The sequence below is a fragment of the Odocoileus virginianus genome, chromosome 6, assembly GCF_023699985.2.
Source record: "Odocoileus virginianus isolate 20LAN1187 ecotype Illinois chromosome 6, Ovbor_1.2, whole genome shotgun sequence".
In the NCBI taxonomy this organism is placed as follows: domain Eukaryota; kingdom Metazoa; phylum Chordata; class Mammalia; order Artiodactyla; family Cervidae; genus Odocoileus; species Odocoileus virginianus.
Genome location: NC_069679.1, coordinates 14612523 through 14630395, shown reverse-complemented (window position 1 = coordinate 14630395; position 17873 = coordinate 14612523). Strand labels below are relative to the sequence as shown.

General features: G+C 46.3%; 1 protein-coding gene across 5 annotated transcripts; it reads left to right on the top strand.

The window, feature by feature from the left end:
- The first annotated feature begins 363 nt into the window (after window positions 1-363).
- PABPN1 (poly(A) binding protein nuclear 1) lies at window positions 364-16917 on the top strand. 5 transcript variants are annotated; one of them, XM_070468848.1, is made up of 7 exons: window positions 11767-12440; window positions 12800-12914; window positions 13621-13688; window positions 14166-14272; window positions 14739-14826; window positions 14909-15060; window positions 15989-16917. In XM_070468848.1, the coding sequence occupies exons 1-7, from the start codon at window positions 12090-12092 to the stop codon at window positions 16026-16028; spliced, it is 921 nt and encodes a 306-aa protein (XP_070324949.1). In that variant the 5' UTR covers window positions 11767-12089; the 3' UTR covers window positions 16029-16917. The 5 variants fall into 5 exon arrangements, with proteins under 5 accessions (XP_020765517.1, XP_020765511.1, XP_070324950.1 ...); XM_070468850.1 differs by lacking the exon at window positions 11767-12440 and adding an exon at window positions 12562-12650; XM_020909858.2 differs by lacking the exons at window positions 11767-12440; window positions 12800-12914; window positions 13621-13688; ... (2 more) ...; window positions 14909-15060; window positions 15989-16917 and adding exons at window positions 364-500; window positions 778-865; window positions 1336-1775; window positions 2365-5308.
- Window positions 16918-17873: the final 956 nt, after the last annotated feature.

The following is a 17873-nucleotide window of genomic DNA, read 5'->3' as shown; positions in this document are numbered from 1 at the left end:
GTGTCACGTCTGCCAGCCCCATGGGGTAAGGCACCTGGCAGGCAGTTCCCACCAGCATGTGAACTGTTCCTCTTTTTCTGGGCACCCACTCCAGGCCTGGAAGAGTTCAACAAGTGCATGGAATATCAGAGATCTTCTGGAAATGCTGAATTTGCTCCAAGGTTTCATGAGGCCCAGCCGGCTTCTCTTCACAGCCTCCAGGGTCAGAAGCCCTGCCTGGCCCTCGATGCCCTCCTGGCCCAGTTCTTCCTGGCCTCCAGCGGCCCTCTCCCTTCCTGAGTTGTGGCTCTTCCCAAGCCTGCGTCCCAGCCCCGCCCCTCTCTCTGGACGCATCTCTGGGCCCCATCATCACCCGGCGCCGGGCCCTCCCTCCCGCCCCCCCTTTCTCCTCCCTCCTTCCTTCCCTCCCTTCCTCCCTCTCTCCCTCCCTCCCAGCTCCTGCACCAGGAAACGGCCGGATCCCGGCAGCGGCCTGACCCGTGAGATCCCTAACCTGGCAGGCAGGCGGGGTTGGAGCCCGGCTGAGGGTGGGGGTGAGGGAGGAGCTGGGCCTCTGGGCTGCACTGAGGGGAGCCGGGAGCAGAGATGGTGTCGGCAGGAAGCCCTTGGCCCTGGGTTTCCCGGGAGGACAGTCATTAAACATGGATTCGGCCACACAGCTGGTAGAGCGTTGGGGGCAGGGGCCTGATCCCGGGAGCTGCAACCCCAGCCCTTCTCAGCCCAGACCCTGATTCCTAGTCTTCCCCACCTAGCTCTGATCTCCCCTCCCCTTCCCAGGGCTCCAGGCTGGGCAGGAGGATGAAAGGCCCCAGCTGGGGGCTCCTTGCCACCAGTGCTGGGTCCTAAGAGCTGCCATCCAGGCTGGGTGAGTGTCCCCTTCCTTCTCTGTCCCAGGCAATCCTTTGCTTCTCCGCTTTCCCTTCGGCCCCTGTCTCCTCCCCCATCTTGTGCCTCTGCCAGTATCTTCGCATCTTGCCCCTGGGGAGGCCCCAAGCCCCTTCCTCTAGCCAAAAAGGTGTGTACTGGAGGGGGAGGGGTTGTAGGGGTGTCATAGAGCTGTTGTTGTCTTGTTATGGTAAGAATCTAAAGTATTTTAGATGAAATTTACTTGTGTTATATTGAATTTGGCATATTACGAATTTAGGGGCCAGCCCCTCTAGCCATGGTGCCCCTCGCCATGGCCTAATTTTTTTGCTTTTACCCCTCTTGGCCCAGAGGTCTCTGAGATTTCCCCTCACCTCCCTGCCTGTCTCATGGGCTGGCCAAACCTGAAATACCTCCTTCCGGGCCTCTGACCATATATTTATGCCAGTCTTTTATGTTTGACTCCAACAGCCGCCCGGATGGCGACCCCAGCCTCGGCCCCAGACACACGGGCTCTAGTGGCAGACTTTGTGGGCTATAAGCTGAGGCAGAAGGGGTATGTTTGTGGAGCTGGCCCCGGGGAGGGCCCAGCAGCTGACCCACTACACCAAGCCATGCGGGCAGCTGGAGATGAGTTCGAGACCCGCTTCCGGCGCACCTTCTCCGATCTGGCAGCTCAGCTGCATGTGACCCCAGGCTCGGCCCAGCAACGCTTCACCCAGGTCTCTGATGAACTCTTCCAAGGGGGCCCCAACTGGGGCCGCCTTGTGGCCTTCTTTGTCTTTGGAGCCGCATTGTGTGCTGAGAGTGTCAACAAGGAGATGGAGCCACTTGTGGGACAAGTGCAGGAGTGGATGGTGGCCTACCTGGAGACGCGGCTGGCTGACTGGATCCACAGCAGCGGGGGCTGGGTAAGAAGCTTCTTGATTGCTGCTCTGCATATCCCTCCGAAAAGGGGGTCTCCAGGGGGAAGACGGGGGGCTCTGGCTGGACCTGGGGGGCGGCCGTGCTGGGAGTGAGGCGTGGGGGCCGAGTCTGCCTGTTTGGGTGGAATCAGGTGCTCTCACTATGGGCATCTCTGAACTCTGCCCTTCAGGGCTGCCATGCAGTCGTCATTCGGGGGGGCTCATGGTCCAAAGCAGAGGACAGCACGAACACACGGTAGCCAGGTAGGGCCTGCACAGAAACGGCATCCAACCAGCACAAATTTTTACATCTGAGTACCTGGTCAGGGATCAGGGATGGCTGGTGGCCAGACAAGCCTTGACAAAGGATGCCAGTTCTGAGCAGAATTTTTGGCCAGGGAAATTTCCGATGGGATTCACCTGAGGTAGAGAAGGGCAAACGAGCCAGGTGCTCATGGGGGATCCGAGGGGCTGGGGGTGGGATAGTGCTTGCAGTGGATGGAACTGGAGCTCTTCCTCTCCTCTTTTCTCCACTCTTCCCTCTCCTGATCGCCCTTTCTCCTTCTTTCTCTCCTACTTCCCTTCTCTCCCACAGGCGGAGTTCACAGCTCTATACGGGGACGGGGCCCTGGAGGAGGCGCGGCGTCTGCGGGAGGGGAACTGGGCCTCAGTGAGGACAGTGCTGACGGGGGCCGTGGCACTGGGGGCCCTGGTAACTGTAGGGGCCTTTTTCGCTAGCAAGTGAGAAAGCCCAGGGCCAGGTGGGGTGAGGTGTGGCTGGGGGGGCAGGAGAGCTGGAGCAGAGTGGAGGAATGCCCTTGGAAGAAGTGGGGGAAAGAATGGGCATGGAACGGGAATTGGAAGGGGAAAGGTGGCGTGTGAGGGAGCTGAGTGTGCCAAGCAGGCAGTTGAAAGAGTGAGCTGGAGACATTGTGGAATGTATTTGGAAAGTCAGGAGATGGAGTCATTCCAGGGTTGGGGGGAGGTGGGAAGGATCATACCTATAGGTATAGGCACAGGAAACTCTGCCTGGAGCTTGATTTGCTGTCCTGAGGGAGGTGGACTTGCAGAGGGGGTTGGCATCTCCATTCAACGAGTGGAATTTGGGGCAAATACAGAAGGCACATCCCTTTGGAACGGGAGCTCGGGGTTCTCAGGGGCTAGGAAGAGGTGCTGTGACTGAGGGCTGCTGAGACACGAGTGTGCATGTGCACGAGCGCTCGTGTGCATGCTGGGCTGCTTGTCTAATCTGGTGGCAGTGAGATTCCTTGGAGAGAAAACATTCACTCCCTCTTGCAGTGGTGAGAACAAGGGCACCTCTCTGTCCCTCCTCCCAACCTTCCACTCCCTCTCCCCCTTGTCTTGCTGCCTCAAGGCTGAGGGAGAAACACTGTATCCAGGCTGAGGGCTCTGGCCACTTTTTCGCAGAAAGTTGTCAGCAGGGCTTTGGAGAGAAGAGCAGTTCTATAGCTGGCCTTGTTCCTTCATCATCCCCCTTCCTTGTGCATCATACACTTGCTGCTGCCTCCTGGGCTCTGACAGAAAGGCAGGGCTGTGGAGCCTGCGGTGGGTGGGGGCTTTGGGAGCTGGAGCTGCCCCTGCCCTCCTCTCCCACTGGGGCGCCTTGGTGCCTAAAGGGTTCCCTATCTCTGGGACCTTCTGTATCCAAACTTAAACTCTAAATTGGGGCTCTTACTAATTTTCCTTTTGAGTGTGTGGACGTAAATGCAGACCTGGAATACAGTCTGGTCCTGCACTGTGTCTCGGAAAGACTGTGGATGCCTTGAGAGGAACATTCCAGCTCTGAACCCTGTGTGAAGGTGACGTGTAAACTCTGTGGCTGGCCTGGTCCATGTGGTGGGCATTGGTGCTGCTTCATTAAGGGCCAGGTGTCTGGGTTCCAGAGTACCTCCCATGACCTAGAAGCATTGATATTTTCTTGGAAGCCACACTGTTTGCCATGGGTGTTACTTGTCTGTACCTCAGAGTCTGAGGATGTTAACTTTAGAGTGCACAGTCCTCTAGAATAGATTCAGATGACAGCTTTTTCTTTTGAGAAAGACATGATTGATTTCACTCCAGATGCATGTCCTGAGCCAGACCTCACTGCTGCACTTTCCAAGGTGCTAAAATTGCTGCTTTCCAATGCTGACTTCTTCTGACACAGTGCTCTAGAGCCCTTCCCTTGATCCTGAGCACTGACCTGCTTAGCTAGACCATGGTTGACTCTTGGAGACTTTCACTGGTCCTAGAATGTGGCGACATAGTTGTACTCACGAGAACGTGGGACCAAAATTGGCCTCAGGTGTTTAGCTCAGACTTTTGCTTTTGAGGAGGGCTGCACTTTTTAATGATATTTATAGGGGAGGTGGTGGACTGCATGGGCCACTTGGTCTGTTGTGAGTATGCTGGTACCAGGCACTCAGAGCTGGTCTGTGGCAGGCAGTTTTGGGGTATGTGGGGGGGGTGGTCTCTGACTTGCTCAGGACAAACTAGGCCATTGGTTTTCCACCTGCTTGGCAGGATCCTGAAGTTTCCTAGGGATTGCCTCAGGAGTCCTTGGGGGAGACGAAGTGGGGGTGCTGAGCAGGCTAGGCGACTTGCCCTCAAACAGAACAGCTCCCCTGTAGCTGTCTTACATATCGGGGTTCAGGGTAAGATTTTTTTTGCATTAAGGGGTTTGCTGCTGAAAAAAGAAAGTTGGAAAACCACTGACTAGACCCATCAGCTCCAAATGGGAGCCTGTGCTCCCCCAGGTTTGGGGCAGACTCTTCCCTCCCCCCTCTACCACAGACGTCTAGCCCTCGTAGTTTTCCTGGAACCTGTAGCAAACAGGGGAGGCAGGGACCATGGTCAGTTACCAAAAAGCCCTGCTCGGAGGCCTTCACACCTGGGTGGAAGGAGAGGCTGTTTTCTGAAAGGGAAAAGGGCGTGGGCTGATTTCCAGAGGTATAGCTTGGATGGGACCACGGAGGGCAGTTTTGACATGTCCTGCCCTTCTTAGCCTGAGAGGGAATGGAAACCCCAGAGACTTCTGTCAGGGAAAACTAGAGACTCTCTTTTAGAGCCATATAGTTCCTTGGGATTAGCTCTTGGCCAAGATGGCTGAGTATGGCTCCCAATTTTTAAATCCATGTCATTTTTTAAAAAGTGAGGGAAATAAATCTTATTGCCATTTTTCAGAGAATAAATAGGTGGAGAGGCTGTTTCTTGCTCTCCAGAGCCCAAAGGGACAAATATGGACTTTGCTTAGGCCAAGGAAGGAGCAGAAGTAGGGCAACTAGGTCCTGCACTTATTAACCCCACTCCCCACTTATCCTGGGGCATACACTATTTTACTTTTTTAAAATCATAAAGCGGCGGGAGAACAGATTTGGTTAGTTTAGAAGAGAAGAAAAGCTCTATAAATATAAATATATATTCCTGTATTTTTATTTAATAATTTATAAATACCAAGTTCATTTGACTTTTATTTTTGTGTAATATGTAATGGTCGTATTAAATAAATAAATAAATAAAGCCCAGAAGTTTAATGAGAAGGACTGAGCAGGGTTTGTGACTTCTATACTGTATAGCCTGCGGTCAGGACATCTCTTGATCTAATCATTTCATCATGACCTTGTTAAGGCCAAGAATTAGATTAATAGGGCTTTGGGAAAATTGAGATAAAAAAATTAAAAAAAAACAGAAATTCCCTGGCAGTCCAGTGGTTAGTACTCCACACTTTCACTGCCTAAGTGCCTGAATTCTGTCCCAGGACAGGAAACTCAGATCCTGAAAGCTGGGCCAAAAAAAAATCAGTTGTTCCTCCACCCCCCTATCTCAGCCAAATGCTAAAGCCAAGAACTGCATCTGTGCCAACCCAAGCCTTTGAGAGGGTGCGTGTATATGGTGCTTTGGGATAGCCACAACAAAACCCAAAACGAAACAAAGAAAACCTATCAAAAATCTTTATGATGGAATCACGTCCCCAGTTGTGGTTTAGCCTCTGATCAGAAGTGTGTGATGATGAACATTTCTCAATATCCTGCTATCTACTTCAGACTTAAGTCTGGCAAAAATGGAGCCCTTGTTTACTTTCCTGGTCCCCTGAGATATTTGGTTTCAGTCATTTTAATGTGAAACGCTAAACTGGATGGGATCTATAAAATTGTTTAGCCCATCCCTCTGTACTTCTAGTCTAGGACCATATCAAAGTTATGTCTGACAAGAATAGTATCTTAATTTGAAATTACAAGTGGGAGTTTCTAGTCTTTCTGTAATCCAATACAATAACATGGTATTTGGTTTATGTGTTAAATTGCAGTGAGAAATACACTGCTTAGAGGAATGTACTGTTGCATTTCTATTCTCTCTATATAGAAAAATCTATAGGACAAGCCATTAAAATCAGAGTGGCTTAGTGAGCATGGCTTTTGGGAAAAGGGAATTAGATGGTTTTAACAGTTCCTATCACCAGGCTATATTAGCTAGTGGATTTATTCCTACTGTGGTTTGATTGGTTTGTAATTTGCCTAATTCCAAAAAGCATTTGTAATATCTTACTATAATACAAAAGAAAAAACAATAGGAAAATGTAGATTTTTAAAGTAAGGGTAAAGGGAAAATTGATATAGTACAATAAAATGACAGCAAAAGGACAATTAACACAGAAAAGCATTCTCTAAGCAGTATTGCCAAATACTAAAGGTAGGCTATGAATTCAACTGAGCTTCTTGGCAGCTAAGGAAAATTGGTGAACAATGAGATTCACATCCCTTTTAGGATTTATAAAACTTTTCAGTTCCTTAAGGTAGCAAAAAGTTTTGTGGCTCTTCTGAGAAGACACTGGGTGCCATTAGGAACATCACCATCTATAGCACCTGATAGCAATATGAGGTTGAGTTTTATACTACCGTTTCTTGCAGAAACACCAAAGGAGGATTCAGTAGGTCCTAAGCTTGTTTTATCAGAATCGTCACAATTTAGCCCAAATATGCTCTCTGATGCCATAGTTTAAAATAGGGCTAAATTTCAGACTATCTAAATGGACAGATGAATTGTTTATTCTTCACACGGTTCTCTGTGAATGTTATTTCTCCAAATGACACTTCTGATGAAAATTGGGCAACATTTAATTGTACTTTCTAGCAAATGGATGGATTATAGATAGTCTGGTTTTAGTTGAGAGCAGATCCTTTGAAAACTTTAAAAGCTGTCTTAAATGTGGATACAGGTGAGATATAAATAACAATATTTTAAAAAATCAACCAAAAAAGATAATATAATGGAATGATATACTTTTTTATTAATTCAGTCATTCACTCAGCAAACACTCAAGCATCCTCTGTGTGCTGAGGACAGTTTTAGGCACTGAGCTAGAGAAGTGAACAAATAGGCACAAATTTCTGCCTTCATGTTACTTGTATTCTAGTAATGGAAACAAACAAAGCTAAATAACTATCTACCTACCTACATAAATAAATTTCACAGCATTAATTAACATAACATTTCATGTTAGGGGCAAATGCTATGGAGAAAAATAAAATATCTCATTAGGGTAGGATTGGGAAGGTGTATGTATAGATTTCAATGATAAATAGAATGATCAGAAAAGTCCTCATTTCTAACATAACTTCTGAATAAAGTCATGAAAAATGAAATTGGAAAAATATTTTTATTGACATGGAAGAATGCTTCTGTATCTTATTGTAAAAAAGAACATAGAGTAGAAAACAATATATACAGTATGATCCCATTTTGCTGAAAAAATATGTATACACACACATACATACATATACCTCTACATGTATGTGTGTATTGAAAGTTTGAGAAAGGGCATATGCCAAAATATCATTAGTGATTATCTCTGGATGGTGGATTTTATGGGTAATTTTATTTATTTTTTTTGCTATCAGTATTTTTGGAAGTTTTGATAAGGAATACATTTTATAAGGTACAGCATATTAAAACAAGGTTTTCAAGGCACAAAGTCTTCTAAAAGTTAACCAAGCAGAATGGAGATTAAGCAGCCCAACAGAGGCTCCTTCTCACTACTGGCAACTCCACTTCCCCTCAGGGTTGGACCTAGGGAGTTAAGGTAGGCCAGGGCAGACTCTGCATTGGAAAATAATTGGAATGGACTCAAAACAGAGGTAAGTAAATGATCAAAGCTCCAAGGTTCTGTGTCAACACTGTCCAATAGAAATAGAATGCAAGCCACATAGGTATTTTACATTTTTTAGTAGCCTCATTAAAAAAAAACTAAAAGAAACAGGTAAAACTAATTTTAATGGTATTTTTTACACTCAGTATATAAAGACTACTATAATTTCAATCTGTAATGTTGTACAATTTTAAGTCATTTTAGTCACTTTTTCATCCTGAGTCTTTGAAATTCAGTGTATATCTGACAGTTGCAGTACATTTCAGTTCAGATCATTTCACATTTTAAGTGCTCAGAGTAACCATGTGTGACTGGTGGCTACCATATTAAACAATGTACTTATAGATTAGAGGGAATTATTGCAGCAGGCAAGGTAAAATTTTCAAAGCAGGAGTTAAAAATAAGGATGAAACTATATTAGGAACCCAAGTATTTATATGTTTAGTGAGAAAACTTTTCCCTTCTGGACAGAACTGGACATGCCCTCATCCATTTTTACGGATTTAATTCTCCTTTTCTCAACTAGACTGACCACTCACTTTCCTTAAGGCATTTTTCGTCTTTCTAGGGCACAACATCACTGTGTTACAGTTTTTCTGAAACTCCATGGCCTTCTATTTATAGGTTATTGCTGAAGGAAAGGGGGCTTCTCTAGTAGCTCAGAAGATAAAGAATCTGTCTGCAATGCAGGAGACCCCGGTTTGATCCCTGGGTCAGGAAGATCCCCTGGAGAAGGGAATGGCAACCCACTCCAATATTCTTGCCAGGAGAGTTCCATGGACAGATCATGGGGCCGCAAATAGTAGGACAGGATTGAGCAACTAACACTTTCACTTCCACTGAAGGAAAAGTATACTTATAATGGGTGAACCTTGTATCATTACATACCAATTTTTTTAAAAATTCATTCACAGAGGAAAACATCTCTTTGATGTTCTCTATGCATCAACAAACACAGGAAGGATATAAGATTATTACATGTAAAGCAATTATCCTCCAATTAAATATAAATTAAAAAGATTATTACAGAAGGTCATCCATTCAGTTAGTACCTATTGAGCACAGTGATAGTCAATGGCAATGCAAAGATAATTAAGAAAGTGCCCCTGCCTTTTACAGTTTACAGCCTAATAGGAAAGTATCTTACAAATCACCATTCAAATATCTTTTAAAAATGTGTTTGTAAAAGTAATCATGTTTATTGAGTAAGTTGGAAAGGTGGAGTGTTTTAAAATTTCAAATAAAAATAGTAATTGATATTGTGGAAAAATCATAGAACATGGGAAATTATAAAGAATATTAATCATAATCCTACTATCCAGAGAGGATCACTGTTAACATTTTGGTATATTTCTTTTCTGTTGTCTGCTTATATTTTATGATCATACTGTATACATAATTTTGTATACTGCAGTTCTGCTTACCATTATAATGCGAGCATTTTCCTTGTCATTACACATGTTCTGAAGACATAATGACTATATAAAATTACAATATATGCTTGTATAATAATTTCCCTGAAAAATGCCCACTTGGACATTGTTGGTTACATTTTTTTTCACTTTGATGAACATCATTCTCAAATTTTACTCTAGGTTTTAGATTATTTCTTTAGAACAGATTAGAAGAAACAATTACTGGGTTAAAATTTTCAATATTTAAAAAATATGTTGCATATTGCCATAGAAAAGATTGTCTTGGTTCTTATTCATTTTCCCCCCTAATGCCCAAGTTGTTTTTTTTTTTAAACCAGGTATACATAGCTTTAATCACATTTTATATACAATTTTACATTCTACTTTTTGGCCTAACAAAAATGTTTGCAAATTATCACAGTGTAAACCTTTTTTTTAAAAAACCAGTGCATAATCTTGTGATGTAATTGTAGGTTGCCTAAACATTTGTCTATTGTTGGAATTTAGTCTTTTTCCAACTTCAGCATCGTACATAATGTTCTCTTTGTATATTAAAACAGACCTTACAGTAATTTTCATCTGAGCTTTTAAATCTGGTTTTGAATTCCCTGCTCACTTCTAATTAGTTCCATGACTTGGACAAATTACTTCATTCTTTTCTCATCCCTAAAAAAGACAGTGGTTTTGTGATTCCTTACTTCATAATGTTTTGAGAATCCAATAAGATAACATAACAAGGAGTCTAGGATGGTGCCTGTTACAAAATCAAGTGCTTAACAAAATTGGATTTAAAGGCATTATTTTAAAAATCCCATTTCCCTTAATTGGCTTTCTTAAACAGGGTACCAATGAACATCCAAGTCTTGACTTGGTTAAAATCAGTAGAAAAGATTTTTCTTCCAGCCAACTCCGTTTTTTAGAGCTTGTCTTTGGTGCTAAACTTAGTTCTCCCAGACCACTGAAGCTGCGATGGTTCATGAAGTATTTTTCGGTGAAATTTTAAGCAACTGTGACCCTGCTCCAAGTTCTCCTGTTCCTGAGGTAAGGATCTGTGTGGGGGGAAAAAAATTGAGGGTGAGGGGAAGAGTGGGGTATACTGTGAAGCTCTGACTTTTTGGTTTGCTAATAGGAATCTCCTCTTATCCAAAACCCCCTACCAAGCTATGCACATCGTCTCCAGGTTGTTTCAATAACTATTTGGTTAGGCTCAGGTGAATCTGGCGCCCAAACTGTAGCTTGGTCTGGCTATAACTATCCCTCCTGCAAACTTAGCACTGTCCTTCTTTCCTTTTTAATAAATGTGTAGCAGCACCACTAAACTATGGCAACCCTGTCTTGCAGGACTAAATTTCATTGGTATCTCAGAGTGCAATGGTGTGGTGGAATTCCTCTGGGGTCTGAAGCAGGGTCTGGAGCCTCGGAAAGCGTTGTAAATGAAGGGTGACACCCAGATCCCCAGTCAGTATATCTTCTGGTCAACAAACTTCTGGACACTTACTGTGTGTTAGGCATATTGCCCTAAGGTGGAGATGCAAATGTAATTAGAGACCAGCCTTTCATCTCCAAGCTCTCACAAGCACTAGTTAGGAAAGGCTGCACAAAATGATTAACTGTTCAGAGGAGGTAGGCCCGCTTTTCATGGGAGAGGAGGGGAGGCTAGTGAAAGGCTTCGCAGGGGAGGTGATGATGGGGTTTGCTATGGTCTGGTTGAAGAGGGAATGCATATGCAGAGGCACAGACCTGGTACAGACACACCCTCTGGAATGAGAAGCGTGGAAATAGCATTCACGAAGTAGCCTCGTCTGGAGTTCTCTAAGGTCTAGCTAAGGAGTTTTGAGATTTTATCTGGTGTGAACTGGGGTCGTGAACCATTGGAAGCTGATCCATTAAGGGGCTGTAAATAAGTCAAGAAAGAGAAGAACAGGCTGAAACTGGGGCATGAATAGAATGCTTGCAAAGTATGCCTGTGCAGAAAGACAGCACATAGAGGACTCCTGACTGCTACTGGAGTGAGGATTACTCCCTGCTTTCTGGTTTGGGGAGACCTGACGGATGGCGGATAAATAGTGGTGCCAATAACCTAGGTAGGAAAGGTAAACTCCTTTCTGGACAGCGCCGTTCAGAACCCTCTGCTGCAACATCCCATCTACTGGTGCATTCCTGATAGAAGACCGGTTTCCAGGAACCGCCGCAGTTTCCGGCCTCTACCTTCCAAGAGCTCACTAGTTGGCAACCAGCAGCATCAAGATGGCGGCCTCCTAAAAACTAGTCATGTGACCTCGGGTTTCCCTCGAAGGGACCCGGCAGTCCGTTCGGGGACAAGGTTCACCTGTCGCGAAATGGGGGTCAGCTCTCGCGAGCCAATTGGCATCTGAGGCTTGGGCCACTTCGGCTAGGCGGTCGGAAGACTGTTCCTTTCCCGTCGCCTTGCCAGCGACCAATCAGCGAGCGTTATACTTCGCAGGCCCGCCCTTAGGCGGGGGAGAAGCGGTAACGTCGTCACAGCTTGGCGTTATTGTTACCTAAGGACTTGAGAGGAGGTGGGACGTGTGTTGATTGACAGACCGATTTCCCCTACCGGGATTTGAGAATTTGGCGCAATTACCCGCCTTAGGGGGTGGGGTCTTATTTGATTGCCAAGTAATATTCCCCAATGGAGCCCTAGCTCGTGGTGACGGGCAGGCTGCTTGACTAATGAATCCTCGGCGAAGCCGGCGCAGCTCTCCAATCGCTGGGCGGCGGGCCCCAGTCTGAGCGGCGATGGCGGCGGCGGCGGCGGCGGCAGCAGCAGCGGGGGCTGCGGGCGGTCGGGGCTCCGGGCCGGGGCGGCGGCGCCATCTTGTGCCCGGGGCCGGTGGGGAGGCCGGGGAGGGGGCCCCGGGGGGCGCAGGGGACTACGGGAACGGCTTGGAGTCTGAGGAACTGGAGCCTGAGGAGCTGCTGCTGGAGCCCGAGCCGGAGCCCGAGCCCGAAGAGGAGCCGCCCCGGCCCCGCGCCCCCCCGGGAGCTCCGGGCCCTGGGCCTGGCTCGGGAGCCCCCGGCAACCAGGAGGAGGAGGAGGAGCCGGGACTGGTCGAGGGTGACCCGGGGGACGGCGCCATTGAGGACCCGGTGAGGGAAAGAGGGCGAGCGAGGAGGCCGGCGACCGGCCGTGTCACGGGAGGCCCAAAGCTCGAGAGAGCGGGAGGCGGGAGGGGGGTGGGGGTGGGGGTGGGCGGGGAATAACGTGGCTGGGGCCGGGCCGGGGACGCAGCCTCGACCGCCAGAAGGGGCCCAGCCGGGTTGATTCCGGCGTCATGGGTGCCTAGTGTACTAGAGAAGGTAGCTTGCTCTTCTTTTCTTCACGACCCTCGCGTGGGGCGAAGGGAATGGCCGAGTATGGCTGGGGCCGCACGCGGATCGAGAGCAGGGCAGAGCCCCTGCGTTGGTTCCTCTTAAGCTCTTCTCCATACCCTCCCCACTCATTGTAGGAGCTGGAAGCGATCAAAGCTCGAGTTAGGGAGATGGAGGAAGAAGCTGAGAAGCTAAAGGAGCTACAGAACGAGGTAGAGAAGCAGATGAATATGAGTCCACCTCCGGGCAATGGTGAGTGAGTGGCGGTTGCACGCGGAGCTCAGGTCCTCGGATTGGAGGGGTTATGAGAGTACGGTTTATATGGAATTAGATACTCGGAACCTTGGAGCTGCTTGTCTGAGCAATTACTGGGCAGTTGCCGTGGTCATAGTCCATTGTGCGTTTCTCTGACCTTTGTGAGACAAGGCCTGTGTTTTCGCGATGGTAGTCTTGTGCCTCCCTTTGTCCTTGTTACAAGTGTGTTGCTCTTTGTTCCTAGTCCTCCTCTACTCTTTGTGGAGGTTGCCAGCTGGTGTTTGACCTTCAAGTCTAATAGTTCTTCGTTCAGTTGGAGACCCTTTAGTTAGGAGTTCTAAGAGAAAATGCCAGGCTGCAGGGGGCTTCTCTAATCTCGAAATGTCCAGTCTCAGCCCACATAATTTTGTTCATTTTTCAAATCATTTCAACCAAAGGTATAATAGGGACTTGATTTGGGAGCAGGAGGGGATTCATGTACTGTTTTCTTTGATTTTTAAGAATGTATTTATGTGTGCCATAACTTGTCAAATATTTAATAAGCACCTACTATGTGCTAGACTTTTCTAGGTAATGGGTACAACAGGGAACTGAACAGACCAAAATCTTTACCTTTACTAACGGCGGTGATGGTGGTGGTAGTGGTGCATATATTGGCGAAGCAGAAAACAAGGGTTATTTTCTGATTATTTTTTCTTCAAAGCTGGCCCAGTGATCATGTCCATTGAGGAGAAGATGGAGGCTGATGCCCGTTCCATCTATGTTGGCAATGTATGTACGAGGGCCTTGATTGGGGTTGGGGGAACTCTTAGTTTGGGAGATTATTTAATAGGAGTCTTGATGGAAACTCTTTCCAGGATAGGTGGTGGATTTAAGGAGTGGAGGGAAGGTTAGAATGAAGTGAAAGTTAATGGTGATTAGCAGAGGCTCTTGGGTTGGAAGGAGAAGAGTTCCTTAGAGAAATAGATTTGATGTGCTTTGGTGTATATGGGGGGCTTCCCAGGTTGCACTAGTGATAGAGTCCTTGTGCCGCCTCAAAAGATGTGGGTTCTATACCTGGGTTGGGAAGATCCCCTGGAGAAGGAAATGGCAACCCACTCCAGTATTCTTGGTTGGAGATTCTTGGGGACAGAGGAGTCTGGTGTGCTACAGTCCATGGGGTCGCAAAGATGGCTCAGCCCAAAGGCTTGGCAGGGTATCTGTTGAGATAGGAGTTTGCCTATTGCCTGTGAAATGTACCCTCAACAGGTGGACTATGGTGCAACAGCAGAAGAGCTGGAAGCACACTTTCATGGCTGTGGTTCAGTCAACCGCGTTACTATACTCTGTGACAAATTTAGTGGCCATCCCAAAGGGTAAGTGTGGGGAAGTTGAGGTCATTTTAATCACAGTTAAAAAATAGATAAATTATGCTTTATATTGAGCAGTAAGTTAGCTGGATGTTAAAGTAAGTAGTCATCATCTTTTTTTAAGACAGGGCATTAATGTTATGTATCAGGGATTATACTTAAAATTGCTTTCAGAGGCCCAAGAGGTAACAAGATGAGGGCCGGGTATGGGTGGGATCATGAACTAAAATGGAGGGTCGGCTTCTGCTTGGCTTCACCTTGTTTCACCCTCTGGAAATCCAGGGCCCTCTGATCCTATTTTATAATTTTCCAGGAGTAGGTGCAAATTTTGATTAAAGTCTTCCATTAAGAATTGTTTTGGACAAGTAGTTAGAAATGTGAACACATTGTACTCAAAGCCTGCCTGCAAATTGGATTTTACCTATGAGCTACTGTGTTCAACCTCAGATAAAGTGGCAGTTACTCTTTTCAGGTTTGCGTATATAGAGTTCTCAGACAAAGAGTCAGTGAGGACTTCCCTGGCCTTAGATGAATCCTTATTTAGAGGAAGACAGATCAAGGTAAGCCCCATCCCATCATTCTGGTTCTCAGTAAACTCCCCGGGTTGACTCTGAGGCTTTCTGTTGTGCTTGTCACTCTCAGGTGATCCCTAAACGAACCAACAGACCAGGCATCAGCACAACAGACCGAGGTTTCCCACGAGCCCGATACCGTGCCCGAACCACCAACTACAACAGTTCCCGCTCTCGATTCTACAGTGGTTTTAACAGCAGGCCCCGGGGTCGCGTCTACAGGTCAGGATAGATGGGCTGCTCCTCTCCCCCGCCTCCCATGAACCCTTCCTTTTCTCCTCACCTGAGGAACCTCCCTCCTGTACCCTCCCCCTTGGTTCCAGGGACTTGGTCTCCTGCCTGTGCAGGGTGAGGAAGGTAGTTGCAGGCCAGGCCAGGCGGCCAGTCTCATCTTTTTTTTCTGGAGCCGGAATTGGTGATAAGGGCTGGATCTCTCCACCCTGTTCCGAGAGATGCTGCTTCTCCCAGCTTTTTTTTTTTTTTCCATGAAAGTTGATGACAGTGAAAATGTTTACACAGGAGGCCTGGGAAGAACAGGGCCTCAGAGCAGTGAAAGTACTACTTGGACATTTGCTTCTTTTCCCAGAGATAGGGAAGGGTTGAAGAAAACCAGAGGCTAGTTGATCCTCTTGGAACGCGATGTGGGAGGATCAAGATATTTACTATACTAATAACTAGCCAGGCTTTTGCAAGGTTAATGTGCATGCTGGGCCTGGTGTGGCATCCATGTTGTTTCTGTACTTCCATCTTGGTACATTTAGATAGAGGGATTAGGTGTATAGATCTTGGCTTTTCACAAGATTTGCCTCTCTGCTCCCTGGAGGAATTAGGGAAGATCTGTTGGTGAGATCCTTGCATTTAAGAGCTGTGGAGAACTGAAAACTGTATAAACAAGGAGTCCTTTTTCTTGCCCCTGTGTCTCAGATGTATTTTTTTATTGCCACTGTTTGGCGAAGTGATAACAGTTAATTTCCCCTCCCACTTGCCAGGTGTGTCACTGTTTCTGGGATTGTGGGGATCAGTTTTAGGACTTGGCAACTTCTTTCCCCTCTTCCCTTCACAGTAACTGGGGCGAGGGCCCACGGGGGAGGGGCTTGTGCTGAACTCTTTAGTGATCATGTTAACACCTAACTCTCCTTCTTTCTTCCAGGGGCCGGGCTAGAGCGACATCATGGTATTCCCCTTACTAAAAAAAAGTGTGTATTAGGAGGAGAGAGAGGAAAAAAAGAGGAAAGAAGGAAAAAAAAAAAAGAATTAAAAAAAAAAAAAAAGAAAAACAGAAGATGACCTTGATGGAAAAAAAAAATATTTTTTAAAAAAAAGATATACTGTGGAAGGGGGGAGAATCCCATAACTAACTGCTGAGGGGGACCTGCTTTGGGGAGTAGGGGGAGGCCCGGGGAGTGGGGCCAGGGGGCTGCTCACTCACTCTGGGGATTCGCCATGGACACGTCTCAATCGCGCAAGCTGCTCCCCCTGTTTCCCTGTTCCCCTCTGCCCCCTTGGGGGCTGCTCAAGGGTAGGTGGGCATGGGTGGTAGGAGGGCTTTTTTTACCCAGGGCTCTTGGAAGGACACCAAACTGTTCTGCTTGTTACCTTCCCTCCAATCTTCTCCCTAACTTTCACAGTCCCCTCCTGCCTGCTCCTGTTCTGCCAGGTCTACCACCCACCCCACCCCTCTTTTCTGGCTCCCTGCCCCTCCAGATTGCCTGGTGATCTATTTTGTTTCCTTTTGTGTTTCTTTTTCTGTTTTGAGTGTCTTTCTTTGCAGGTTTCTGTAGCCGGAAGATCTCCGTTCCGCTCCCAGCGGCTCCAGTGTAAATTCCCCTTCCCCTTGGGGAAATGCACTACCTTGTTTTGGGGGGGTTTGGGGTGTTTTTTGTTTTTCAGTTTTTTTGTTTTGTTTTTCTTTGCCTTTTTTTTTCCCTTTTATTTGGAGGGAATGGGAGGAAGTGGGAACAGGGAGGTGGGAGGTGGATTTTGTTTATTTTTTTAGCTCATTTCCAGGGGGTGGGAGTTTTTTTTTTAATATGTGTCATGAATAAAGTTGTTTTTGAAAATAAAAAATGTTTGGCCTTTTGGGTGTATGGATTATTTATCTACCTGTCCTTTCTTAAATCCCAGATGGCTGTTAATTCTCATTTCTGAAAATGCTGGTGTTGTGGAGGGGAAATTGCAACCTAAATTAAGGAGCAGGAGTTAAAATTACAACTAGGAGGAACATTGTGTGTTTGAGTTTTCTGAAAATCATGCAATCTTGATTGGCATTTGAGAAGTAAATTAACTGAGCCTGGGAATATAAAAAAAGAACGGCTAGTAAGATTTATGTACAAATGAATTACCCATACCAGTATTAGATTCTTCTCTTGGGGTTTGGGTAGCCTTTCTTGGCTTATGCACCCCAAGCTATCTTCAAAAAATGAAAAGTAATGTTTAATGATAACTGCAAAGCTTAGGTTATCTTCTCTAGCAATTTGGGGCCACTTAATATGTTCAGCTGACTTATTTTGGGTGGTTCCATTAGGAAAACTAGTCATTGAACATCCTTTAGTTTAGCTGCTTAGTCATATTAATAACCTGATTTCTCCATTTTTATATTCTAAGTAAAAGTCCTTGGGTACTGCGTCACACCCCTCCAACCCTTTATAGGCTGCATTTACAGGGTTTCTAAATATCTAAACCTGTTTTATTGAACCATTTACTTCTCTTCCTAGGATGTTTTGTTCATGATTGACTTCGACATAGATGCTCTTTTTGATAATCTTAGATTAAAGAAACAGCTTTCTACGTTCATGGAGCCTTCGTCTGCCTCTCAAATGGCTTGAAATTTCAGGTCCGTATTGACCATCCAGTAATTGAGCATTTGATCATTTGTACTACCTGCTGTTACATCCTTTGTTAGGTATTTGGGAGTCTTCTCTGTCTAGACTGAACTAGAACAGTGTCTTGTAAGCTGAGTATGGAAATTTCAGAGGCTGATTAGCAAGAGACTGGATAAGTAACTTAGGAAAATGTGCAACATCCTAACGCTTGAT